Source organism: Protopterus annectens, chromosome 14.part0 (assembly GCF_019279795.1).
Source record: "Protopterus annectens isolate FY-2018-M chromosome 14.part0, PAN1.0, whole genome shotgun sequence".
Taxonomy (NCBI): Eukaryota; Metazoa; Chordata; order Ceratodontiformes; family Protopteridae; genus Protopterus; species Protopterus annectens.
This window is the reverse complement of record NC_056748.1, coordinates 392,897,089-392,923,527: the sequence shown is the minus strand read 5'-3', so window position 1 is coordinate 392,923,527 and position 26,439 is coordinate 392,897,089. Positions and strand designations below refer to the sequence as shown.

General features: G+C 39.0%; 1 protein-coding gene across 3 annotated transcripts in view; it reads right to left on the bottom strand.

The window, feature by feature from the left end:
• Positions 1 to 26,439, bottom strand: part of LOC122789008 — a 489,467-nt gene that overhangs the window by 5,568 nt on the left and 457,460 nt on the right. For 2 of the 3 annotated variants that reach the window (XM_044056155.1, XM_044056153.1), the window contains exon 7: positions 10,244 to 10,360. In XM_044056155.1, the coding sequence (XP_043912090.1) occupies positions 10,264 to 10,360 (97 nt within the window). In that variant the 3' untranslated portion in view covers positions 10,244 to 10,263. Of the gene's footprint in view, positions 1 to 1,266; positions 1,461 to 10,243; positions 10,361 to 26,439 lie in introns of those variants that run through there. The other variant, XM_044056154.1, reaches the window with a different exon arrangement.

Genomic DNA, 26,439 nt, shown 5'->3' with positions numbered 1-26,439 from the left:
CGTGGAACACCGAATTCTTTCCCAGGGAAAGAATTTGGTGGGCCATTTCTGTGGCTTTGCGAATATCAGGACTGTGGTGGGAAGTTACGGTTCGGGTTCAGGTAAGTGTGCAATTGTGTGGACGTTAGGGTTAGGGCACGGGATAGGTGAGTTAGGGTTAGGGCGCGGGTGAGGTGGGTGTGCGATAGTGACAGACTTTAGGGTTAGGGCGGGATAGGTGAGTTAGGGTTAGGGCATGGGTCAGGTGAGTGTGTGATAGTGACGGACCTTAGGGTTAGGGTTTGGGTTAAGATAAGTGGATAGATAGTAGTGTATGTACAGTTTAGTGTAGGGTTAGATGTAGGATTTTAAGTGTTTGTGTGTGGATTGCTGTTTTTTTGATGTGCTTGTGTTGTGTGTGTGTTTCTTGGAACAGTGATTTTTTTCCCTGGGAAAAAAAAATCTCTGTTCTAAGACTTCGATGTTTTTGTACTTCGTGGTTAGAAGTTCGAACATATGGTGTTCGAACTTCAGCCGTTTCGGAGAACTGATATAGACCCTAGTACATCTGCATATTGAAATTTCTTTTTAATATATACTTTATCTCTCTCTATCCTCATTTTATTTATCATTTACATATTTGAATTTCATCTGTTGATATAAATTACTATAGTAAAAGTTGAGTTTGTTTAAGTTCATTAAGTTTCTTATTACCTGCTTTATCTAGTTCTAAGTCATGGGGAACACCTTTTTTGAAACTCAAGGGCTTTGGGCACAATGCAAACTAATCATGAGAAGAATCCTAGTCTGTAGCACCACAGACAGACACACACACAGTACACATACCTATGGAGAAAGTTTCATTTTATGAGGTCTTTAATTTTTATTCACTGAGATGTCAACAAAGTAGGTTTAAAAAGCACTTTTGTTGCAGTTCTAACATGCTGTATTCTTATTACATCATTGGTATTGTCACTTTACTAGCTGTTATAATTCAGTCCTCTACTTATTCAAGAGCGTGTCAGAAAATTACTAGCCATGCTGTACCAAATTAGTCCATCACAAATCCTTACGATACTGTAGTCCATAAAGTCACTGTGCTGATTACGTATAAATACGAATCTGTGCAGCTGTCAGGGGTTCTGTTTGTCTTCAAGTCCCCACTTCAGCAAAAACAGATTCATTAGAGTGATACATTACACTCAATCAATGAAAGTCTTTTTATATTACACCTGACTATGTGACACCAGAACAGGTTATAATAAGAAAGGGAGTGCAGGGAACAAACCCTTCTGCTTCGGGGTGGGGGAGGCTGTCTCCCTCTTCACTCACGGTTCTTCAATCCAGTTTAATAGATCAGCTTCAGTAAACTGGGGTTTGTTGAACTATGTGTTGGGGATATAAACCATGTACACTGCCATTCTCTGTACGGTGTCTGATTGTCTCACCTTGTCTCTCCACATTATAAAGTACAAAATCTGCTAAAAGAAAAAAGATAAAAAAAAATTAATTTTTAAGTTAACAATGTTAACTGACTACATTCAATAATGACTTCTGTGACTGCATTAGCTTTTCATATTTTGGAGTGGTTCCCTCAAAGTTAAATGCTGTGTTTCATTATGTTTAATCCTTGCCTACCTAGTGATGACTATGAGATAAATCAGAGGAACCACAGTAACACAGTAATGTATTATGTCAACTCATTTGTAGTGTCCTAAAGTGGGATGCAGTACAGTGGGTGTAGTTTTAAGATGATAATGCTCTTCTTTTGGCATGAGAGTTTCATCTAACTGGAAAGGTGGTGGTGGGGGGTAACTTCCTTATAAATGCACTGAATTAAATCTACATTGTGTCAATTACAAATAATTTTATGTGGTATGATATAATAGCAAATGAGATAACATGAACAGTAGTACTATATATGTCAGCTTAGAAGCAGTACATCTGTTTGTAAAACCAGTGACAGGAGTTTGGCAGAGATATCTTTATTCATGGAGTTGCCTTGGCTATACAGGGGAAGAAAACAGAGAAAAAGGGAAGGTTATTTGCTTTTTAGAGCAGTTTTTCTTTCTTCAGGGATTGGTTCACATTGCATGTACTACAGCAATTTTAAGTGTTCAGCCACAAAAATACTGTGGATAAGAGGCCTCCAAATATAGTGAGAAACTGCACATGGCAATGTAGATGTCAGTGCCTGAAGCTGTGTAGTGCTTTTGTTAGCTGCAGAATAAGATAAAGAATTGTTTTTTTTTATATAAAAATCATAATTTCTCTTAAGTTTGGTTTCTAGTTTCTTTTGCTTCTAAATCACCTTGCAGTAGGGTGAATTAGCCCGGGACATAGTTGTTTGGTGTTAATCTGTACTTGAGAATTACTTTTGCTGTGCTTTTACGTTAAGAAATTCTAGGATCATCCATCTTGTGACAGAAGTTGTTTACCTGTTTTTTCTGAGTTGGGAAGCACTCCAGGGAGCATAAAGTATAGTCGTTTATTGGCCAGAGGGCAGAGGAGTTAGTTTTAAGCTTTCTTTTGTCTGAGCAGAGTTGCTCATTGTGTAGTGTTGGTTGGCAATGCCCTGTACAGCAATAAATGCTTAGACAGTAAAACTAACCTATCAAGCTAGTATTTTGGCCTTTAACATGTTACATAGTGAGGCTTTGCACAAAACTAAGCTTAGGACAGCTAGTTTGTGTGTCAAACAGCACTAATAGTAGATCATAACACTATCTAACATCTAGCCTTAAACCTATACACCAGTCAAGAAACCCCTGTAAAACCAAGTCCTAAACCATAATAGTCTGACCCTAATACAGGTCCAGACAATATGGATATGCAATTTCCAAATGTCTTTGTGGCCAGCTTGGTAGATATGGGCATCCTGAGTTAATGTAGTATTTGTCTCATGTACTTAGACTCCTTTCTAATCCTTAAAGAAACTAGCAAAGTATGCAAAAGATGTACATACACGACCTGCTTAGAGGCAAAAATCTCACTTAGAAACAAATTTGCCAAGAACACACATATTACATCATTCACACACACTGTTCACCACACATGCACACAGACCTTCTTATGATGAGGTACTTAAAAGAAACCTTTCCAGACTTTAAAGACCTCCTAAACTTTCAAATGGCAACATCAATCCTCAGCAATCACTAAAGCACACACCAAAGGCAATACCAAACAATACATATAAGCCTACACACAATGGTCCCCTGAGAACAAAGCCCATAAGCCAAACAATCACTTTACATAGTACTCTTGTCATAGGGGATTCCATTGTAGTATACTGTGCCTCTGTCTAACAGTGACACAGAAGTGATGGGATTTGATTTTCTGAGGTGCAGCATGTCCATTCATCTGTTTGAGCTTTGTGATCCTCCTTTGGTGAGTACTTTTGGGGTCTTTCCAGTTGCTGCAGGTGTCTGATGGGCCTGATGAGGTGATCTAGATGTGAATCCCTTCATGATTAGAACCACTTTGCCACGTGGTTGTCAAATGAGAGATTGCTATCAACTTGGGTCCCCAGGTCCATGACTATACACTTTGGCATTTAGCTTGAGGCCATGGCTCTGGCACCAGTTGTCTGTTGGATCCAGTGTTTGTAGGTCCCCAATATCTTTATTTATGAGGTCCATGATGATCCTTTCCATAGCTTTGCAGACCTTGGCACATATCCTGTAGTAAGGCTGAGATTGAACAGTAGTTTAGGTTCCTAACATAACCAAAGAAAGCATTTTGCTCATCATTTAGTAGCTCCCTCCTTCTATTGTATAGTTTGTTTATGGCTGGGGTCCACCAGACAGCTGTGGTTTTCTGGGCAGGGGTGTGGTCGGGATGGAATATCCCAGTGAGATTAGTTATGGTCTGATCTTTACAGTGAGGGATACACGGTCTGGAGCATAGAGTCCCCATGTTGGTGATGATCAGATCCAGTATTTCCCCTCTTGTGTGGGAGTGGTACAAGTTGTTCCATAGCATTTGAGTTTATAAGTTCTAGGAACCTTCCCAATATAATGGTGTGGAGAGAGAGAGACATATTTTTCCAGTGTTCAGGGGAAGGCAGTGGGGGTTCCTGGGTTTGGGAGGGTGGTCTGTAGCAGGCTATAAACTGAAGGCAGTTTTACCCACTGTTAGTTGCACATGGATAGTCTCTGATGAAAAGCATGGTATGAGGTATAACCTGGTAGTGCTGGTGTGCTCTCGGGAGCCCTGAACCAGTTTTCTGTTACTGCACAGATATCGATTACAAAGAGATGCCCCCCACTAGACTGGACTAGGAGAAGATAACAGGTAGTTGCCTATCAGGAGCTAGATTCATAGGTTCATAGATTCATAGGTGAATAATAGGTTAACTACCCTGAAGGGCCATTTTAAGCCTAGCCAATAACCCGAGGTCAGAATCAAACCCTGTACCCTGTGTCTATGAGGTTAAGACCTTAACCATTATACAAAACCCTAGAGGAAGAATCTGCAGTATCATGCATGCACTCAAGTCTCTTCACCACAAGTATCAATATGATTGTATCATAGTCCATGTTGATGTAAATGATCTGCGATGTACCCCACTGGACTATATGAAAAGAGAAATTATGGATTTCTCTGAATATGTATCAGAGACATGTGCATGCCTTGCACTGAGCAGCATTCTACCTTCACCAAAGATGATGCCACAGTATGAATAAAAATGACTGATTTTAATAATTGGCTTAGTTTCTTGTGTCACTCCAGGGGCATCCAATATCTATCAGTACGGGAAGACATGGTTAACGGACCACATTACTTTGCCAAGGATGGCCTGCACCTGTCCCCCCTGGGCTTTCAGATATTGACTAAAACCTTACCCAGCCCCCTCACAGCCTTTTTAGGTAATGCCAAAATGACAAAACTGCCAACACACCAAAAAAAAAAAAGAAAACTCAAAGCAACCTTAAGATGTTACTACTCAATGCTTGTAGCCTAAACAAGAAACTCCACATTTTACAAGCTTTCCTCACTCTGGAGAATGTAGACATCTATGCTGTTACTGAGCCCTGGTTTAAAACCGCAGAAAGTACTCTGGCATTGCAAGGCTACAGTGCCTTTCACACACTTAGAGCAACAGCAGCATAGACAGGGACTAAAGATAAAGGTGTCTTGATCTACATTAGCAGCAAATACAACATCAGGTTTGTTAAGCAGGATGATGCCCTTGAGTTCATCCATATCCAAGTCACCATAGACAAGGTCCCTTACCATTTCCTGGCCAGCCTCAGGTCACCCTCTATGACACAGAAAGCTCACAACTCCTGCCTTGAACAGCTGGAGGCACTCAACATCCAACCTATTACCTTATTCATGGGAGGCTTTAATTACTCCATGTAGACTGGGAAACATACACTGAACTCACAGGCACAATGTTTCCTGGACTTCATCAGTATGAATATCCTGGACCAGATAGTGTGTGCACCAGCCAAAAGATTTAACATAACTGGACCTAGTGCAACAATGGGAGAACAGTGCCCCCCCCCCCCCCACCATGACACATCCTTACCGGTGAGGCCAGATTACAAAGCTGTCTCCTTCAAAATAAAAATCAGCTTGGAAAACCCAATTAAACCTGTAATAATTAGGAACTATTCTAAAGCAAATTGCATCCTATTAAGCAGCAGTCTGTCAAAATTAAAGACTCCCCCAACCCCCAAGAACACAACAACTTATGTAGAATTTTTTACAAAAACTGTACAAACAAGTAAATACCTGCAACAAGTAAGCCTAACTCTAATACCAAACATAAACCCTATTGGTTGAATCCTTACCTCAGCAGGGTATACAACAAAAGAAAAAGAGTCATGGCCAAAATCAGAAAGAATGACTCTCATGGAGACAAGAGCTCTCTGACTCAAATCAACAAGAAACTATGACATCTAATAAAGTCCAATAAGGCCAATTACAAGGTCAGGATTGCCTCCCAGGCTAGGGATAACCACAAAGCCTTCTTCAGCTATGTTAGGAACCTTAAAGGTAACACTTAGGTGCAGAACTGGCAGTAAATGGCACCATCTTTACTGACCAGGGAGACACAGCAAATCTACTGGCTGATACATTTAGTCCGAACTTCATCCCTCCCCTGTGAAATCCCTTCTAGCATACTCCCACCTCTAACTATCAACAGGGATCAAATCCCGACAGCACCCTCTACCACCAAAAACAGTGGTTCAATGGGCCGCATCAGTATCTCCAGTTGCTTCCTAAATAGTCTAAAACATGACTTATCAGCATCACTTGAAGCACTCTTCATCTACAGTCTCAAAACAAATAACAGCGTGTTAGGCATATGAACGTATTTCTTGAAACAAATTATAAATTCCAAGATCTTTCAGAAATATAGTGAAACAGCAAGTCTATTTAGCAATTAAGACAGCACTTACTTCATAGAGTTCTCATCAGCTGTGCTAACTTACTTTCACTCTTAAGTTGTAGTCTTGGGTAGTAGTTCCCTTAAAAATTTCAGGATTGATGCCAAGTTAGCAAATGCTTTCAAACTGTAAACTGAAATCCTTTTTCATTAGTCCAAGTCTCATTAAAACCGCAAAAAAATTTTATTTCACAGTTTAAAACAACGCTTACTTCAACAGGGCTCTCATCAGCTATGCTGACGCGCTCTCAGTTCACAATAATAAGTTCTGAATAATAGTTTCCTTTAAAAGCTTTAAAGTAAATACCAAACTAAAAAGCTCGCTCTGGTGAGCTTATTTAGTAAAACACACATGAAAAGCACTTTCAGCTGTTAGCCTTCTTCAGTTGGATGAAATTTCAGTTTCTTAGTTTCAAAATATAAAATAACTACTAGCCATTCAGATATTTCCATCTACACACACCTTTTTGTGAACTAATCATGTTCCTTGTATTGAGTACTTTGGTTTAGCTAAGACACACCTGTTTCTTAGGATTGGTTTTAAAGGGACTACAGCATTTATCCCAGGTGTGGTTTTAATGAGACTTGGACCAATGAAAAAGGGCTTCAGTTTACAGTTTGAAAGCATTTGCTAACTTGGCATCAATCCTGAAGTTTTTAAGGGAACTACTAACCAAGACTACAACTTAAGAGTGAAAGTAAGTTAGCACAGCTGATGAGAACAACTCTATGAAGTAAGTGCTGTCTTAATTGCTAAATAGACTTGCTGTTTCACTATATTTCTTAAAGATCTTGGAATTTATAATTTGTTTCAAGAAATACGTTCATACGCCTAACACGCTGTTATTTGTGGAGATTATTACAATACAGCGTTTCAGCTTGGTGGTGCATAAATTCTCTTCTCATTTTTGTTCTTGTTTGATGCACCTTTAGTACTTGGGATTTTTTAATTAGGTAAACAGTCTCAAAACAAGTTACATACTAGGTGAATGGAGAACTGCAATGGTCATCCATCTTCATAAGGGTGGACCACCAACTGACCCCATGAACTACAGAGCCATCAGTCTGTCAAATCTAATATCAAAGCTGTTAAATGAATTATCATGAAAATGATCAGCAAGGACAGTAGCAACCTACAGAGACTGGCCCCATCCCAGTTTGGCTTTGTAAAGGGAAGGTATTGCCTACTTAACCAGTAGACTTCTTTGTGAAGGTCAACCAAGGCAATTAACAAGGGAAAAATGGTGCATACCACCTATCTTGACCTGGCCAAGGCATTCAATACAATACTCCACTCAGGTTTTGTTGAAAAACTCTCAGACCTAGGCATAAAACCCTACTTAACTCACTGGATTGCCAGCCCACTCACAGATAGGACCCAAGAAGTCAGGATGGGTGAGAATACCTTCACCAAAAGACCAGTCACCAACAGAGTGCCCCAGGGCTCCATGCTGGGCTCGCTCCTGTTTGGCATCTACTTCTCAGAAGTAAAAGCTAATGTTAAAGGTCTCTGGCTCACCCAGTTCACAGATGACTGTAAATTGGGAGCTATCATAGATTCCCCCAACAACACTAACATCCTAAAAGAGGGTCTAATACAGACAGATGATTGGTGCCAAAGTGACAGATTAAACCTCCATGCTAAGAAATGCATTATAGTGCTCTTTGGGAAAACATCCACTAAAGCTAATTACTCCATCAATAAAAAAACCCTAAGAGTTGACCTAGTAGTTAGGGATCTGAGAACATATGTTGACAGTAATCTGGCCTTCAACCAACAGGTAGCCAAAATAGTAAGCTTATTTTATTTATTTTTATTTATTTGACATCTGTTTACTGGGAAAGTCCAACTTGGCCATAAAGAACCCATTTTCAGCAGAGGCCCAGGGAGAAAAGCTTCAGAAAAAGTTAAACAAAAAGATAAGTTGTAGTAGTATAAACAAAAGCATTCACTTGACAGTAGCAAAAAATAATAATTTCACCTTATCAGTAGCATAAATATTGCCAAACAATTACCTACATAATTTAGTTACATTATTTTGCATGTAGTGACTATGCTATTCATGGCATAAATTATTGGCGTAGTCATAAGGAAAATTTGAAGTAGTAGAGAAAGTAGTTTAGGAAATAAAATAAGGAAGGGGTGTACTAGCAGGAACATGGAAGAAGAGAAGTAGATTAAGAGAAAATAGTATATTAGGTTAGTCAAACAGAGTTACGAGAATGATGCAGGATGAGAGAAGAAGAGTAAAGGGTTAAAGTAAGGTGATTAAAGCAGACAGAGTTAATAGTAGGAATGGAGGGAGGGAGAAGTGTGAAGAAGTCTGAGTTATCAGCCTGGAGATGAGCAGGAGCATAAATATAAGGGTATATAAGCAAGGGTATGACATGTTAGTCCCAAGGAGGTTACAGCACCAGTCTACTCAGCCCTTATCAGACCCATCATTCAATACAATGTCCCTTTGGCATGTACCTAACCAGACACTTGCAACAGTTGGAATGCCCAGAAAGGTTTCTTGATAGGAGAATCCAGGATATGAATACCCCATCATATACAGATTGCCTTAACGCTCTACCTCTGTACTCAGTATCCTATAGTTTACTGAGATAGGATCTATGACTGGCATAGAAGTCATCCTCAGATCCACCTATGATGGATCTCATGTAATCCACAAAACAAACAGCACCAGAATACTAGATCTAAAGACATGAACTTTGTATCTGACATAAATAGAACATGCTGGAGAAACCGATATGTATCTCAAAGGAGCTCCTCGCTATGTAATAGGCTGCCAATCCACGTGAAGCGAGTTCATCTCTGACCCTGTTCAAATGAAACCTTGATCATTGAATGCGAAATTGCAAAATCACCCCTGGTCTGGCCCCCATGTCTCTGATGGGCAGAGATTGACAGTAAGTAAAAGAATACCAAACTAACATACTCCCTACCAACATAACCCTTAGCTACCTCCTTAATAACATACCCCACTATGTAGATGCCCACGGTACTCAGGGAAAAAAGTTGGTTGGGTTGGGTGGCTAGACTTATAAAGGCCCTGGTGGTTGATAGCCTAGTAAAAGCATTGAACCTATGAACTACTCCATGTACCACCTGAAAATACTGTGCGCAGAGGTACAATGCCCTGTGTGTCCCTGCCCGGAGAACCGGTACTGCTTTGTGAATATAGGTGGACTTGGTTGAGGTGGTGATTCTGGAAGAGGCTTGAGACATAAAGATATATATATATATATATATATATATATATATATATATATATATCTCCGTATACACGCACACACACACACACACACACACACACACACACACACACACACACACACACACACACACACACACACACACACACACAGAGTTTCTTGAACAATAGAAAAAACAGTTATTACTTGAAACACATTTTCAACTAATCAGATGACTAACGTATCTTAAAATGTATGGAAATGTATTTTCCATTATCATGTATGTAACTCGGTTATCTTTTTACCATCACTACGTTATTGTCTAATACTTGTCTTGGAGCATTTCTCCCCGGGTGTCCGCTGAAAACGGGTCCCTGGCCCAGTCACATACTACCCAGTAAACAAATGTAAATGAATAAATAATATAAATAAAACTACAAAGGAACACTAAATGTAAAAATTGGAAAGAGGGGTTGATGATGATGTGTTTTATGTGAAATGGATTTGAGGTGAATATAAAAGGTAGTAACATGCAGCCTGAGAAAATGTAATTAAATTAAAAGAAATTAATGTATGCAGTAATTATTGTTTTGCTGGTAAATGCTCACATATTTAGAAATTCTAAGTACAATGATTTGTATTGAAAAAGGAATTATACTTTTTCTTTACCTGGCTACCTTGTGATGATATTAACGTGGCCAGAAATTCTCATTTTTCATGGTAGGTCTCAGAATGATCATAGAGTTCCTGTCTTTCTTCCTGGAGTCAGCAGAGATAATATCTGGCCTGAAGAAATAAAAAAAGAGTATGATCATATTATAAAATTATATTTTTGCTGCAGTCCAAGTGTAACCTTTTTTATGTTATAAACGCTTGTGACAACCTCCCTTTCCAAAGTGGACCATTAAACTTGGGCATCAGTGTAGGATGTTAAACTGTCAGTATGATGCAGTTTTAAAATTAAGAAAAAAAAAAGTTTTCAATGAAAAAGTTGAAGATAACATAAAACTGTAAAGTAAAGCAACTGATACTATGCCTTGGCTTTGTTTAAAGATAAGGCGACTTAGAATGTTGCGCATAAAATGGGAAGTACTTGAAATATAAAATAATGAATATTTATTAAAATTGCACAAACAAACATGTAAATTATCCTTATTGCTTTTCCTAACATAATACAAAATCTTTGAACCCACTTTGTACCTACCGAGAGTTCCTGAAACTGGCATCCCCCACAGGACCACCTGTGTGTTGAGTGTAACACTGCTTGCATATTAGGGAAATCCCTGTTATGCATGCATTGTTAAAACTGCAAATATAGAGGAGCCTCTAGCAATTGATAGCAGACTGTGTTTGCCAAAATAGTATGATCCATATTGTTCTCCAGTATACAAAGAGATTGACTTGCAAAAGAGCAATCCATTCAACTCCTAGCTTGATGTTGAGCATTTAGACCTGTACACTGAAATTTGTTAAGCAGACATTTGATTTTTCCATCACAAGGTGCCTACAGTATTAGTCCTGGCATGCATGTCGAGCTGTTCCTGTTAAAAGTTTTATATGATATTCTGCTTCAATGTAAAATTTAAAAATGCTAAAGTATAGTGAGGCTAGTTCCCATTTCAGAATTAGACAGAGAGCTCTGAGAATTCTCATTAGTCTATATGAACTTAGGAATCCTGGAGCCCTTTGGATTCACGTGTGGAATTAATGCTTGATGTAGGATGCTATGCCATTTTAGAATCCTAGGGAATGTAATTAATTACTGAAATTTAGAACATGTGTAACTAGAGCATTTGCTGTAACCCTGTTTTTATATCTGTGTAATGTTCCAAAATGTGGATTCTAAAACGGTTTACCTTTATAAAGGTGATACACAGTCGGGCGAACAGCAATTGTTCGAAAGGCTGTTTGCAAATTTTGCAAACGCCAAAAGAAAAAATGTTTGAATGTGCAATGAGCGAATGCACAGTGGCATTCGCTCATTGCACGTTTGACATTGTGGGGCGGATTGCACTATAGTGGGGATCGGAAAATGGTTCCTTTTCCCACTGTAGTGTGATCTCAGAGTTAGAATAGTAAAGTAGGGGGGTGTGGGGGGTGCAGGGAGGCTTGCCCCCTGCTTTACACTTCTTTTTTTTGCGTTCGATATTAATGTTTGAAAAACAGCAAATCTGCTTTTCGATTTGCTGTTTTTCGAACATTATGGACTGTCAGCGTTTTCACTTTCGTGGTTACGAGTTGCTCATATGAGCATTCGCACCACTGTGAATCACCTTTATAACGGTAAACCTTCTAAAACTTCTGTTAATTTCACTCACACAGAAATTATAACAAATACATCAAGTTGCCACATGAACCAAATAAGTTATTGCATGTGTATCAAAACTGTTATACTTATGTGTGCTTCTGGATGTTCTAAAGAATCATTTTTTGTAATTAAAACAGCAAGGATGCATCTACCACATGGATGAATGCCTAATAACAGCAAGCTGGTAGTGGTTAGACATTTAGCATTGTGTCTATATCCATGATTAGGATGAATATAATAGCTAATGGTCTTATTCATTCTATAAAAGTTAAGCTGGTGGTAGAATGCAAAAGTCCGGGAAATAATGAAAAAAAAAATGATTGCACGAAGAAGTAGAAGAGAAATAGAAAAGATGGATCAGGCAGAGAGAGAATACTGGGTGGTTACCGCAGTGGCTAAGAGAGTATTCACAGTGGCAATGAAAAGACATCAGAGAAATTATTTCAACATCTGAAAAGTGACTCAGTATATGGCACAAAGATGCTCTAGCAGTTTACAAGGAAGTGACAGAAAGATAAAGAAGACAGCAGATAAACGCCATAAAATAAGGGATATTGGCCACAATCTGCTCGTCAGTCCAGAACACATCAAGGATGGAAGGAGTACTTCAAGAAAATTCTGGAAGAGGAAAACCTCACAGAAGCTGTACTTATATATACACAACCTACACTCAAATAACCTATCCTAGAGTAAGTACAAAGTAAACGAAGGAAGGTGAAGTCATGGGTGATAAGCTCAGATGATATCATTGCAAATACAATCAAGATATTTGGGGGTTTAGGAGAAAAGGCTCCTGAGGATACTCATCACAGTATAGAGAAAGAGGATTATCTCAGATGAATGGAGAATAAGCATTATAGTGTAAGTGTACAGGAAGAAAGGTGACATTCACAACTGTGGGCAGCACACAGGTATCAAACTATTGTCACACTGCATGAATGTACTGGAGAAGGCAATTGATAAATGTATATGCAAAGCAGTAGTAGAAAGTTAGATGGGAGATGAGTAGTTTGGATTCATATCAGGCTGCAATACAGCTGACATGATGTTTGCAGTGAGACAGAAAGTGCAGAAGAAACTGGAAATGAGGAAAGAGTCCAGATTGGTATTCCTAGACTTGGAGAAAGCATATGACAAGGCCCCAAGAAAGCTGACTTAGGTAGCCTTGTGATGGTTTGAAATCAATGAAATATTGGTTGAATTAGAGTAGACTGTGTATAGGGACCCAATGACAAATGTATGAATGCATTTCAGACTCACAGAGGGGTTCCCAGTGGGAGTGGGTATGCACTGGGGATCAGCTCTAAGCCCACTGCTCTTCATACTGATGACAGACCACAGCAGCTAAATGTCAGATTAGAAAGATCAACAAAGCTGCTGTATGCAGATAAGGTGGTGCTAAAGACAGATTCTGAACAGGACCTTCAGCAAATGATATAGGACTGGAATGCAACACTGTTGGTACATGGCATGAAATTAAGTACAGACAAGGCAGTTGTCATGGCAGCAAATAGGGAAATCCTGCTGAAACATAAGATAAAATGTAAAATAATACAACAGATTAATAAGTTCAGGTATTTGGGAGGTATGACTGAAGAGGAGGAGGGACTTTTGAATTAGGAGGCCAAAGATAGAATTAGAGGTGCTGCATCCAACTGACACAAAGTGTCAGGGCCACACAGCACCCAATTGACACAAAGTGTCAGGGGTAATGTGTGACAAAAGAATGCCACACAACACCCAACTGCCACAAAGTGTCAGGGGTAATGTGTGACAAAAGAATGTCACCCAGCACCCAACTGACACAAAGTATCAGGGGTAATGTGTAACAAAAGAATGCCACACAGCACCCAACTGACACAGTGTCAGAGTCACACAGTACCCATCTGACACAAAGTGTCAGGGGTAATGTGTGACAAAAGAATGCCACACAGCACCCAACTGACAGTGTCTGGGGTAATGTGTGACAAAAGAATGTCGCGCAGCAGCCAAATGACACAAAGTGTCAGGGATAATATGTGACAAAAGAACGCCAGACATCACCCAACTGACACAAAGTGTCAGAGGTAATGTGTGACAAAAGAATGACAAAAAGTGAAAAATAAGGTGTTCAAAACTGGTGTGACCAATGCTTCTGTATGGCACAGAAGCCTGGACAATTAAGGCCAAGGAAGCCAGAGGTGGTGAAGATGAAGTGCCTGAGACAGGCAGTAGGATGCACACTGTGGGGCAGATAAAGAAATGCTGACCACAGAGCAGAAGCCAAAGTAACCCCAATTACAGGGAAGATCAGAAAGAACAGATTACATTGTTTCTGTCACATGTCCAAGAAAGCAGATGACAATTTGGTAAAGAAGATATGGGAAAGACAGGAAGAGGGCAACAGGAGATGAAGAAGTCCATCTAAGAGATTGTATTGCATGACAGAAGACCTGAGATGGACAGGAATGACTAAAGAAGAAGGTAGAAGACTAGCTGTGAATAGAAAGAAGAGGCAACAGCTGACCTGGCACCCCAATTTCATGTCTGGGAAAAAGGAGGTTGATGATGATGATGCTGATGATAATTAATCACACTAAATAATATTATATATAGCCTGAGGTACAAGCTGCTGATGATAATTAATCACGCAAAATAATATTATATATAGCCTGAGGTACAAGCTGCTGATGATAATTAATCACACAAAATAATATTATATATAGCCTGAGGTACAAGCTGCTGATGATAATCACGCTAAATAATGTTATATATAGCCTGAGGTACAAGCTGCTGATGATAATTAATCATGCTAAATAATATTATATATAGCCTGAGTTACAAGCTGCTGATGATAATCACGCTAAATAATATTATATATAGCCTGTGGCACAAGCTGCTGGTGATAATTAATCACGCTAAATAATATTATATATAGCCTGAGGCACAAGCTGCTGATGATAATTAATCACGCTAAATAATATTATATATAGCCTGAGGCACAAGCTGCTGATGATAATTAATCATGCTAAATAATACTATATATAGCCTGAGGCACAAGCTGTGAACACCCACTCATGCACCAGCAAGATATGCAGTGCTTCTTTGGGCAACATGAACATCTTTAAAATGTTGACTAAATTATAATTATTATTTTTTAATTTATGTACAGCAGGATGTATTTAAATGAAATGATGATCTACTATAAAATTGTATTCTGCTAAAATTCTTCTGTTATGAATCCTAAAGAAAATGTTTCTGCTGCTTTACCTAGTACTGGAGATAGAATAGTATAACTGCTTACACTGTATTGTGCAAACTTCAACTACTACACTGTAAAACCGTGCTTCTTTTACCCAAAATATTTCAGATTCTGGCTTTCAGAAACAGAATAAACTAACCATAAAACAATCCTTAATTCACCCTAGGAAAAATTATGCTAATGCTAAGGAATCAGGGAGCATGGCAGAAGTCTGAAGAACATAGCGTTGATCTTTAAAACTTTGAACAATAAACAGTAAATCAAAGTGTTCTGTCACAATTCTTAGTTTTATGTTATGGATCACAGTGTGTGGTGCATCCAGACCCACCCTGTATTTTCTTCTAACTGGTGCCTGTTTTACAGCTCCAAATTGAAATTTAAATAACTTTTCCTATGGGACACCAGCAAAAAGTGGATTGATTTTTACCCTTAGTGATATGAATGTAGAAAGTGTGTGGGAATGTGTCCATAGACTTTACTGGGTGCACTACTAGCCATGTGCTGGTGCCCAGCCATTAAAGTCTATGGACCCACCCCAGACTATCCCTCAACTGATACCAGTGAGGGATTCAGTAAAATTATGTGAGTGTATTCTTAATAAAAATGTTATGAAGCATTTTACTAAGAAACCACCCACATAATATTGGTTAGATAAAGTGGAATATACATAAGAAGAACTCCAAGATAAACTGCAGAAATCATTTCTAGATATTGAAAATTACCTAAATGAACATCATCTCATCCTAAACCCAAACAAAACAAAATTAATGATCTTCTCTAGCAGGAAATCCAAAGCAAAACCACCTCCTCTCTCCATCTACTCCACTAATGTCACTATAATAGAACCAGTTAACCAAACAAAACTACTTGGTGTCACAATAGACAACAACCTAGCATTCAATAAACACATATCACTCACAATAAAAAAGTTCACATCAAACTTGCTGCACTATATAGGGCCAAAGCTTACCTTACTCAAAATGACAGAGTAGCGACAGCCAGATCCCACCTCTTATCTACGCTTCTCTATTGTTCTCAACTTTTCATTAACCTGCAAAAGTCTGATTTACATCTACTTGATTATTGCTATAACAAAATAGCAAAATTTGCTGCTAATATACCCAGCAGGACCCATTACTGCCTTTTTCTTCAAAAATTACACTGGCTTGAATTTCCCATTCTGTTATTACTCAATCAGCCCACCACTGCCCACTCCATTATCCACAAACCTGAAAACTGCCCTGCACACTCCAACCTAGTGCAACTAAATAGTATCCCCAGGACCCTTAGATCATCCGATAAACTTATACTCAAGGTTACAAAGTCTCATAATTACTTTGGTGACTCTCTTCTCCTTCAAAGTAGCAAAACAGTGGAACCTATTACCCCAGAATATCTTAAAAAACACAGATTATCATAGCTTCAAAACACTCCTAAAGGAATACGTTACTCAACAATGGCTATGCTCCTGTAATACTCTGGCAAGTTTCTCATGCCTTTGATCAAATGTTTTCTATTCTGTTATCTTCTTGTCTTACTTCTACCAAATGAAAATACCACAATGGTTTTTAGTTATATATCTAATGAGTTTCATATTACTCTCTGTAGTAAGGCTTAAGCAATGTAATATTTTTTGTTTTATATTCCCTTTTTGTAAATTGTGATTATTGGCAACTGTCGAACTTTTTATATATTGTTTGTTGTTGTTGTTGTGTCTTTCTGCTTTTTCCCGGTTAGGGGTCGCCACAGCGGAACTCCGGTCCGCTAATGACTGGTAGTTGATTTTTCCATGCCGGGTTACCAGCCATGACACACAACCTTCAATGAAGGTACGCCCATTCACGCATGTCTCCAGGCAGAAGACGCTCTAGCTGAGAATCGAACCAGACAGCGTCTTACTGTGAGGCAACAACGCTACCGCAGCACCACCACCGCAATCTCTTTTAAACATTTTTTAATCTTTTTGTACTATTGTTATGGAGCTTTTCTCCACCGGTCTCCACTGAAAATGGGCTACTTGTTGAGCCGGACTCTACCCGATGTAAAATAAATAAAATAAAATAAATAAAAGTGCTGTGATATATTATAACAAAAGTAACTATTGTCAGGCTAGCTATCTGGAATTTTGTAAATAATTATATGTCATTTGTGAATATTAATATAATTTATATAGAAGTGTGATAGAGGAAGATACTGCCAGCACAGCTGTCTGTAATTTTGTAAATGATTATGTCAGTTGTGAATGTCAACATGATTCATACGCTTGTGTTACAAATGTATTAGAACTATATGTTATGTGTACATCAAACTGCTGGTACAGAAGTGTGTGTGAAAAGGGTTTGTACAGTACTGACCTTAAAGATGTATCCATAGTATACCCTACAGGAAAAGAACAGAAATGTATATTAACTATTGTAACCATGTAAATGTATATGTTTTAATAGTGGGAACTGGCACATAGAAGATTAACTTGCAAAACTTCAGAAGAACGGTTGAAGTTAAGTTACTTTATAGCTGGGACTAAACAAAAGAAGTTGTTTCTCAATTTCATTGCAGTAACAGACACAATGTCTAGAACTAGACATTGTTTTGTATTGTCTTCACATGTAGATGAATGTAAATCATTTTACAACTTCGACCATTTGCCTTAGATGTAAGAGAAGTCCTTGGTTATGTGTTTTCACAGGGAGATGCTAAATGCTGGTAGTTTCTAGCAATGGGGGTTTAACTGAGAACTGATAGTCAGATGACAAAAGTGATATCATCCTGCAAGTATCTCAGCAACAATATTTGAGATATTAATTTAAGAACTCTTTGAAAGAGAGAGAGAGAGAGTGCATTTTGTATTTTGTCTTTGACCTGACAGCATCAGCTGGAAAAACACTCACTATATCTGTCTTGCCTTGCTATGAGTAAGTCTAGGGTACAGTCATTTCTCTTAGACACAGTTAGGAATATAGTGAATTATAGCTTAGATATTTTCTTTGTTTATTTAAGACTGTCCTGCAATGTTGTTTTAAATATTTCCTGTGATTTTGAACTCTGAAGTCACTGTGAATATATATTTAGTATTGCATTGTTCTTTTACTACTTGTTATTAAATGTTTAAACATTTCAATTGTGGCTGGTCTGTCTAGAGATATTTAAGCTTTTAGAGCACTTGCATATCTATTTGGTGACACTGTGCAGGCCACTCCTAATAGCCTTGCTCTTGGTCAAACTATCATTTGGATTAATAGTAACATTACACAGTAAGATTGGATACCCTTTGTTAAGGGCCTTAAAGTAGCTGCTAAAGAGTTGGGTGGTGGCAGTAATAGCCACCATATAGTCTGGGCAAAAGGGGGCATAGCTAGTAAACCTGTGCCAGCCTTTCCCAGGTGTGCGTGTGTGTTTGTGTATAAATCAAATCTCAAAGTGTGCGTGTGTGTCAGCTACTTGGGCAGGGACTCAAAGCACTGGTTGGACAGAGAAGGTGCTGGAGGTCTTGGCTTGGCCACTCAGCTGCAATCTCAACTCTGTAGCTGTGCCAGTGTGGAGTCTTATTTGGGATCTAGAGAAAGAGGGAAAAACAGCCCCAGACTGACTGTGGTCTCTGTGTGCTCTTAAGGGAAATTTCACTTCACTGTGTGTGTACTTGTCATCCTCTCAGTGTGTACATCCCCCACTGATGCCAGTGGAGAGGATTGAGACTCCTTGATTACTGGGCCAGTGCTGGGGTGTCACATATATATGAAAACTATAATGGAAAACTTTAAATGCAGTTAATGTCGAAACTCAATGGACCATTTGAGATTATCATAGGTTCACAGGTGTTTACTAGACTAATGACTGCAAGATTATTTTTAAGCCTAGCCATGTATCCCAAATCTCTGACAAGTTTTGGTACCCCTGATAAGTGTAATCAGGGGCTTGGGAGATGAAACATTTATAGGCTGCCTGTATCCATTAGAGACATAAGTGCCAAACCATGGATGAATTTCCTGATCCCCATCCAATTGTCCAAGTTACACTTGAACTGGTTTAGGGAAGAACTCTGCTTCACGTGGACATGGAGCCTGTCCCAGAGATGGGCTAGTCTCTGGGATACATACCTATCTCTCCAGCAGGTCCTAGTTATATCACAGGCAAGATTTAAGTCTTTAGAACAGGTAATTATGATGGAGTTTGTTTTGCGGATATACAGGAGGTCCATCAGAGTGGGGTCTGACCATGCCCTGTATGCCAGGAATAGATCTCCCCTCAAAAGCCTGTAGGAGGCAGAATACAGGAATAGGGTCTTCAGGTGGTCTGCAGAGGAAATGTTACTTATGCCCTGTATTCTTTTAGTGAGGAATCTCTGTGGATGTTCCAGTTGTTGTGTATGTCTGGTTAGGTACATACCAAAGTGGGCATGGTACTCTGTCATAGGTCTAATAAATGCCGAATACAGTGGAACACTGACTTCCTTGGACCTAGATGCCATACCTTTGTTTGTAAGTTGTGCAATGTAGAATGATTTCTTCAGTACTGTAGACACATTATGGTTAAAGGCTAGATTACTGTCTATGTGTGTCCCTAAGTCCCTGACTTCTATGTCAGCTTTAAGGGGTATGTTGTCAAAATGACAGTTACCGGGGTGGATGACTTCCCAAAGGATACTATTATGCATTTTTTTGGCATTTAGTTTTACTGCATGGCTCTGACTCCAGTTGTATGTCTGTGTCCGCCCTTCCTGGAGAACATTTGTGTCAGTATGGGATTCATTGACAGTTCCAAATTTGCAATCATCTGCAGATTCAGTCAGCCAGAGGTCATTGACATTGGCCTTGACTTCAGAGAAGTAAATATCAACATGGAGCTGTCCCAGGACTGATCCCTGAGGGACTGCACTTATGACTGGCCACTTTGTAGACATGGACTCCCAATTCTAACTTCCTGGGTCCTGTCTGTGAGCCAGTTGGCTATCCACCGGGTGACATAAGGGTTTGTACCTAACCTCATGAGTTTGTCAACAATGCCCAAGTGGAGTATTGTATCAAATGCCTTGGTCAGGTCAAGGTAGGCAGTGTGAACCATTTTGCCCTTATCCATTTCTTTGGTGACCTTCTCAAAGAAGTCTACCAGGATGAGTAGTCATGAACTGCATTTGATGAAACCAGATTGGGTTGGGTACAGTGTCTGGAGGTTTATTATATCATTATTGATCATTTTCATGATAATTATTTTCATGGCTTTGCATATGAGACTAATGAGAATTATGAATTTGTAGTTTCCAGGGTCTGTAGATGGCCCAACTTTGTGCAGAGAGATAATTGTTGCTGTTTTCCATTCATGAGACATGAAGACTGTTTGGAGGCTACAATTAAACATTAATTCCAGATAGCCTGATAGATCATGTTTCATGCTATTTAGAAGGCATCCTAGGACATTGTCTAGGCCTACTAATGCAGTGTTCTTGGCCTTAGAGAAAGCATTAAGGACTTGTTCCCTAGAGATAGCAGGGGGTTATATTTGATGGTATTTCCTGAGGGAAGGTTGAAGGGGAGAGATGGGTATAGTTAGCTGAAGCTGAATTTTTCCTTCAGTAGATTTGTTATACCTTCTGGCTCAGTATAAGTGGCTCCACTTACAATGAGCTCTGCACACAATTGTATATTGCCTTTGAGGTTCTGGACATAGCTAAAGAATGCCTTGTGGTTGTCCTTGGCCTGGCAGGCCAAATGTACCTCAAAATTGGCTTTGGTAGACTTTATTTGTCCTCTGAGTTGTTTGTTTAGTTTGAGAGTGCTTTTATCCTGCTAGGAGCTGCACCTCCTAATTTTTGCCTTGATTTTCTTCCTTCTGTTATACAGCCTATTGATTTTGTGTTTCCACCATGGTAGATTGTTTTTTGAGTTAGTTCTGTACTTCTTCCTGGTGGGTACAGCTGCCTGTATGCAGTTATTAACATGCTTGTATTGGGTTTCTGTGAACAGTTCTACATAGGCAGCAGTGTTCTCAGGGGGTTTATGGGGGCTTGATTTTTTTGCCAGGTTGTTACTTAATTACAGGATGTTAGCCTTAGAGTAGTTCCTGAATATTCTAAGGTTAACTGGGGGTCCAGGTATTATTTTTACTTTAAAGGAGACTATTTTGTGGTCTGACTTTACCAGGGAAGTCATTACACTAGGGGATGTGCAGCACTCTCCCACATTAGTTAGGACCATATCTAGTATGGTTGCACCCCTGGATGATGTATTGACAATCTGGTCCAGGGAGTTTGTGTTTACAAAATCCAGGAATCTCTGTGCTTGTATGTTTGGTGTTGTATAGGATTCCCAGTTAATAGTGGGATTATTAAAGTCGCCCATGAATTTGGTATTGAGTTGGATGGTGAATGTTTCCAGTAAGTTTAAATACATGGTATTGGTTTCCTGGGTCATAGAGGGGGACCTATAGCTTGCAAGGAAGTGGTACTGGATTTTGTCTATGGTGATTTGAACGTGAAGAAGCTCATAGTGCATTGTCCTATTTGATCAGCCTTGAGGTACATTTATTTTTCATGTAAACTGAGACACCTCCACCTTTAGAACATGTCTGTGTAGTAGCTGGTCTAAATGTGTGGAAGGCATTATAACCTTGCACTGTCAGCGTGCTCTCCACAGCTTTAAACCATGTCTCAGTGACCACACAGATGTCAGTATTCTCTAGAGTGAAGAGAGCTTCTAGGGAGTGGAGTTTTTTGTTTAGGCTCCTAACACTGAGCAATAACACCTTTAGATTTTCTTGGTTTTGATTTGGTATGTCGGAAGTGCTTCCAGTTTGGCATTGCTTAAAAAAGGAACTACTGGGAGGACAATGTTTTAGCTACTTGAAAGTCTAGAGGGGAAGAGGTGCAGACCATCCCTGACAAAGCAGGGTGGTTTGTTGACCACCTCCTTCCATGCTGACAAATATTGCACCCCATTAGAATGACACTAGGAACTAAGCCAATTATTAAAGTCAGTCATCTTTTGTTCGTATTGTGGCATCATCCCTGGAGAAGGTAAAATGCTGCTCATTGCTAGGCTCATATCAGCCTGGGACACATATTCTGAGAGCTCCATAATGTATCTCTTAATATAGTCTAGAAAGGTATGTCTCAGGTCATTTACACCCACATGGACTATGACTGAGTCATATTGGTACTTGTGGTCCAGTGACCTGAGTGTATGCATAATCTGGACCCTGATAAGCAACTGATCCTGACTTTCTCCTTACTCAGCCTGGTGAGAGAGATATCAGTGTATTTCACAATGGAGTCTCCAATGACTAGAATGTTGGATTGTGTGGTGGCTTGCCTTATGGGTTTTCAAGCAGAGCTCCATGAGATGTGGCTGTACGTGTTGATGTGGGTGTTGTTTTGAAGAGTGCATTCAGAGCTGCTGAGGGTATTTGTTATGTGTACTTCATGTAGGACATCTTTGGGGTTTAGGAAGGTTACATTTAAGTGCCTTAGCAAATGTGGGTCTATATGTCTGCTTTGAATTGTGTGTAATGGGCACAGTGTGTGTGTACTACTGACAACCTTATTGACATTAGGAGTACTTTTATGTGAGAGGTTTGCCTCCATGTACTTTTATTTGAGAGCTTTGCCTCCAGTGACATTGTGTAAATACATCTCTCACATACCATATCATTTTTTTTGAGAATTAACTGATTTCCAGTAAACATGAGGCAATTTCTGCATTGCCTCGGGATGACCATATCCAGCTAGCTGGTAAAGGAGAAAGTGGGAAAGTTTATATCCATGGCAACAAACCTTTTTATGGATTAACGGAAAAAAAACACAGGTAGCATACAAATCACTTGTAAGACTCCAAGCGAAAATCCAGCATCAAATTTTAGTCAAAAGAAAACAAGTTTATTCCAGTAAAAAATGGCATACCAATCACTTCTTCAGACTTTAACCAAAGTCCATACTAAACAGATTTAAAAAGTAGAAGAGCTCTATCCTATGGTTGAGCTCAAAACCAATCAATTTGAGTTAACCAAATCTTCTCATATATACTTGAAGTAAATAAAGTCAGTGTTATATAAACATATAAATAAATACATCAACATTAATTGCTCATCTAACAAAATAATATTAAAACCTCATGTACATTGTACTCATGTATATATCACATGCTTCTTCACATAGATAATACATTTCACAGTTGACACTTTAACTTATGAGCATTAGGTTGAAAATAAATTCTGTTGAAACATCCTTCAACAAACATTAGAAAAAATCTGGCTTGGCAGAAATCTTCCATGCAGAAGAGAACTAATCAAGTTCCCTCATTATTAAAACTATAGGGTTAAAACCTTGTAGAGCAAAGCGCCGTTCAATACGACCCTTATAAAGGTGCACCAAAGCGTAAAACCAAAAACGTCTACTTCGGGTTCGTAACTTCAAAAGGCTCCAAAATGAACACCTATCCAAACCCTTTAGAAAAAATATACCCATGGCACAAACACTTACCTAATATATAGAAAACAATGGGTACCATCCAGCCAATAAATATAGCCCAACTTGAACCAATACGAGAAGCACTCCCTAAAAATGGATATATAAGCACAAAACGTCGGTATAATAAGTAAACACTCCCTAATTCAGATTGTATACCTAGTCATAGTAAGGACGTCATGTAGTCAGAAAAAATCTGTAAAACCAAGCCTTTATATGGAAGCCAGTAGATGGCAGCACAACCCAATCATTGAACCACAAACTATATCCAGGTAAGCGCCAATAGCTACTATATTTAAAATGACAAATCAAGCAGCCAAGAATTCTCTCAAAGTGCCAGATAAACCATGGCAACTCATCAAGGTTAAAAATCAATGGAAATTACCTTAACTATGTACCCAAAGAGCGAACTATCAAGACCCATCACTTGAAGTAAGCAGCATAGTATCAAAAGATAAAAAAAGGCAAAGTAAAAACTGGTAAAAGAATATAAAACAAGAAATTCAACTGTCTGCTCATCAGTCAGACATTATGAAATGAAATAAAAAACTGTGTACCAAAAAGCGATCTATCTAGGCCATAGCCTCCAGCATAACATCTAAATAAAAACAAAATTCCAACTATCTGCCATCCTTATAATATCTATAGATAGAATATCTACTACTATACTACAAGCTGAGGTATCATCAGAGCGTGATATAAGAATAGAATATTATAATACATGCATACAAAGATTTACAACAATAGTAAGAGATGAAGATGCTCATAATGGAAAGATGTCGTAAAAGTCTATAGGAAAGGGAAAGGAGGGAATGGGAAAAGGGGGGAGGAGGGTGTGGGGTGGAGGAGGGGGGGACAGGTACAGGTAGAGGGTGATAAATAAAAAGAGGAAAAAAGAGTGAAAATAAAGATAAATAAAAAGAGGAATTGCTACATACTATAAGCTGGGATATCGTCAGAACATAATATAAGATGAATCATTATACAGAGGAATCATTAACACGCCAAAAACCTTACCTTAATAGTAAGGATGAAAATACTTGTAATGGGATAAATATCCCAACATCAAGGGAAAAGGAGAGAAGAAAACTGAGGAAAAAGGGGAAGGGAAAAAGGAAGGGAAGGGAAGGGGGAAGGGGGAGGAAGGAGGGAAGGAGGGAAAAGGAGAAGGAGGGGGAGAGAAGGGGAGAAAGAAGGGAAGGGGAATGGAGGAAGGGAAAAAAGGAGGGAGAAAATGGAAGAAGGAAAAAAGGAGGAACAAAAGGAATAGGTGATAACATATAAAACAAAAAACAAGAGTAAAACAACAAACAAATATATGAATATCCTAAAGGGAATAAATATAAACTAACAAAACATATTTAGGTCTACATAGCCTCCTCTTTTCAAGATGGGTCTGATCTGAACCTTATCATTTTAAACCAGGTGCTCCTATGGCTCTGCACCTGATAATCCATAGCTCAGCTCATTCTAAATTGTGATTAAACATATCACCTCCTCTTACTATTGGACAAAATTGGACACACACAGAAAACAAATTTATGTTCTATTCCAAAGTCATGGTAGCCTTTGCCAATGCATTATGAATAGACCCAACGAATGTGATATATGTGCTCCCTGATCCGTTTTCCTAGGGACCTCTCAGTTTTTCCTATGTAAAACGAGGGGCACACAGTACACATAGCTAAGTAAATCACATTAGTGCTACCACAATTTGTTCCAGTACACATAGCTTGAATTCATAGTTGGAGTGAGAATATAAAGTTCTTCATGTACATTATTGAAGTTATGTAATTTTTCTCATATTGTGGAGCTTTTCTCCTTGGGTCTCCACTCAAAATGGGCTCTTGGCTCAGTTGGACTAACTTGGTTAACAAATGACAAACAAAATAAAATAAATAAATAAAGCAATATCAGGAGTAATGCTTGTTACTGCAAACTAGTTGTCTTGTGCGCAACTAGTTGTCTTGTGCGCAACTAAGTATTGGTGAAATTTTAATCATGCTTTTCCAGGAAAATGTCACTTAAGGTGTCTGTACAGGACACTACCAAACACTTGAAAGGAAATTAATAAGTAGACCCCGATGACTTATGGGAAAATTATTTAGGCAGTCATTTTGAAGTTAGAAACAAATCAAGCAGTACTTGCTGAAAACAAAGAACTAGCTTGTCAAGAATGATGAAAAGAGGGGAGTCACGTGAATGGCTACTGCCTGGTTACTGCTAGTCTCAACACAGCTTCACTCTGCTGGGATACAATGCTCCCTTACTTCTTATCTCTTGAGATGTAAAACATTAGCTAACCAATCCCAAGATAAGAAGCAGGCCACAGCCTGTTTGGTGAGCCAGAGGCTTGTCCCAGATGATGCAAGGGTCTGTAGGTTTGTTGTAGCCTTTTCTGGTAGATGGCTTGAATAGCAACCAGACCAATTAGGAACATCAAGCACAGACACTCACTGCTTAACCAGAAACAATCAGGAATCAATGCCCACTGCTCCCTGTCTCACTAGGAGCAAAATATAAGCACAAATTCCAAACTGGTACATATGAAGCAGTTATTAGGCTTTCTGGTGATCTGCAGTCTCCAGGAAATAATGTTCCTGTGCACCTTCTTTCACCAGGAGCAAAACAGAAGCACTAATCCCAAGATGAATATTGAGAGGCAGAATGTGGACTCTCAAATAATTGGTGGCTTTAGAGCAGATGTTGCACATTTTAAAGGTAAGAGGGAAAATGGGTTAATATCCTAAGAGCTGCAGTGTTTACTAAGCAGTTAAATATGAAACGGGATATGTTAGGCTTTAGCTATCTAAGTGGAAAGCCACTAATTTTAAAAGAGCAAGCTAGATTGGAAGGGCTGGGCA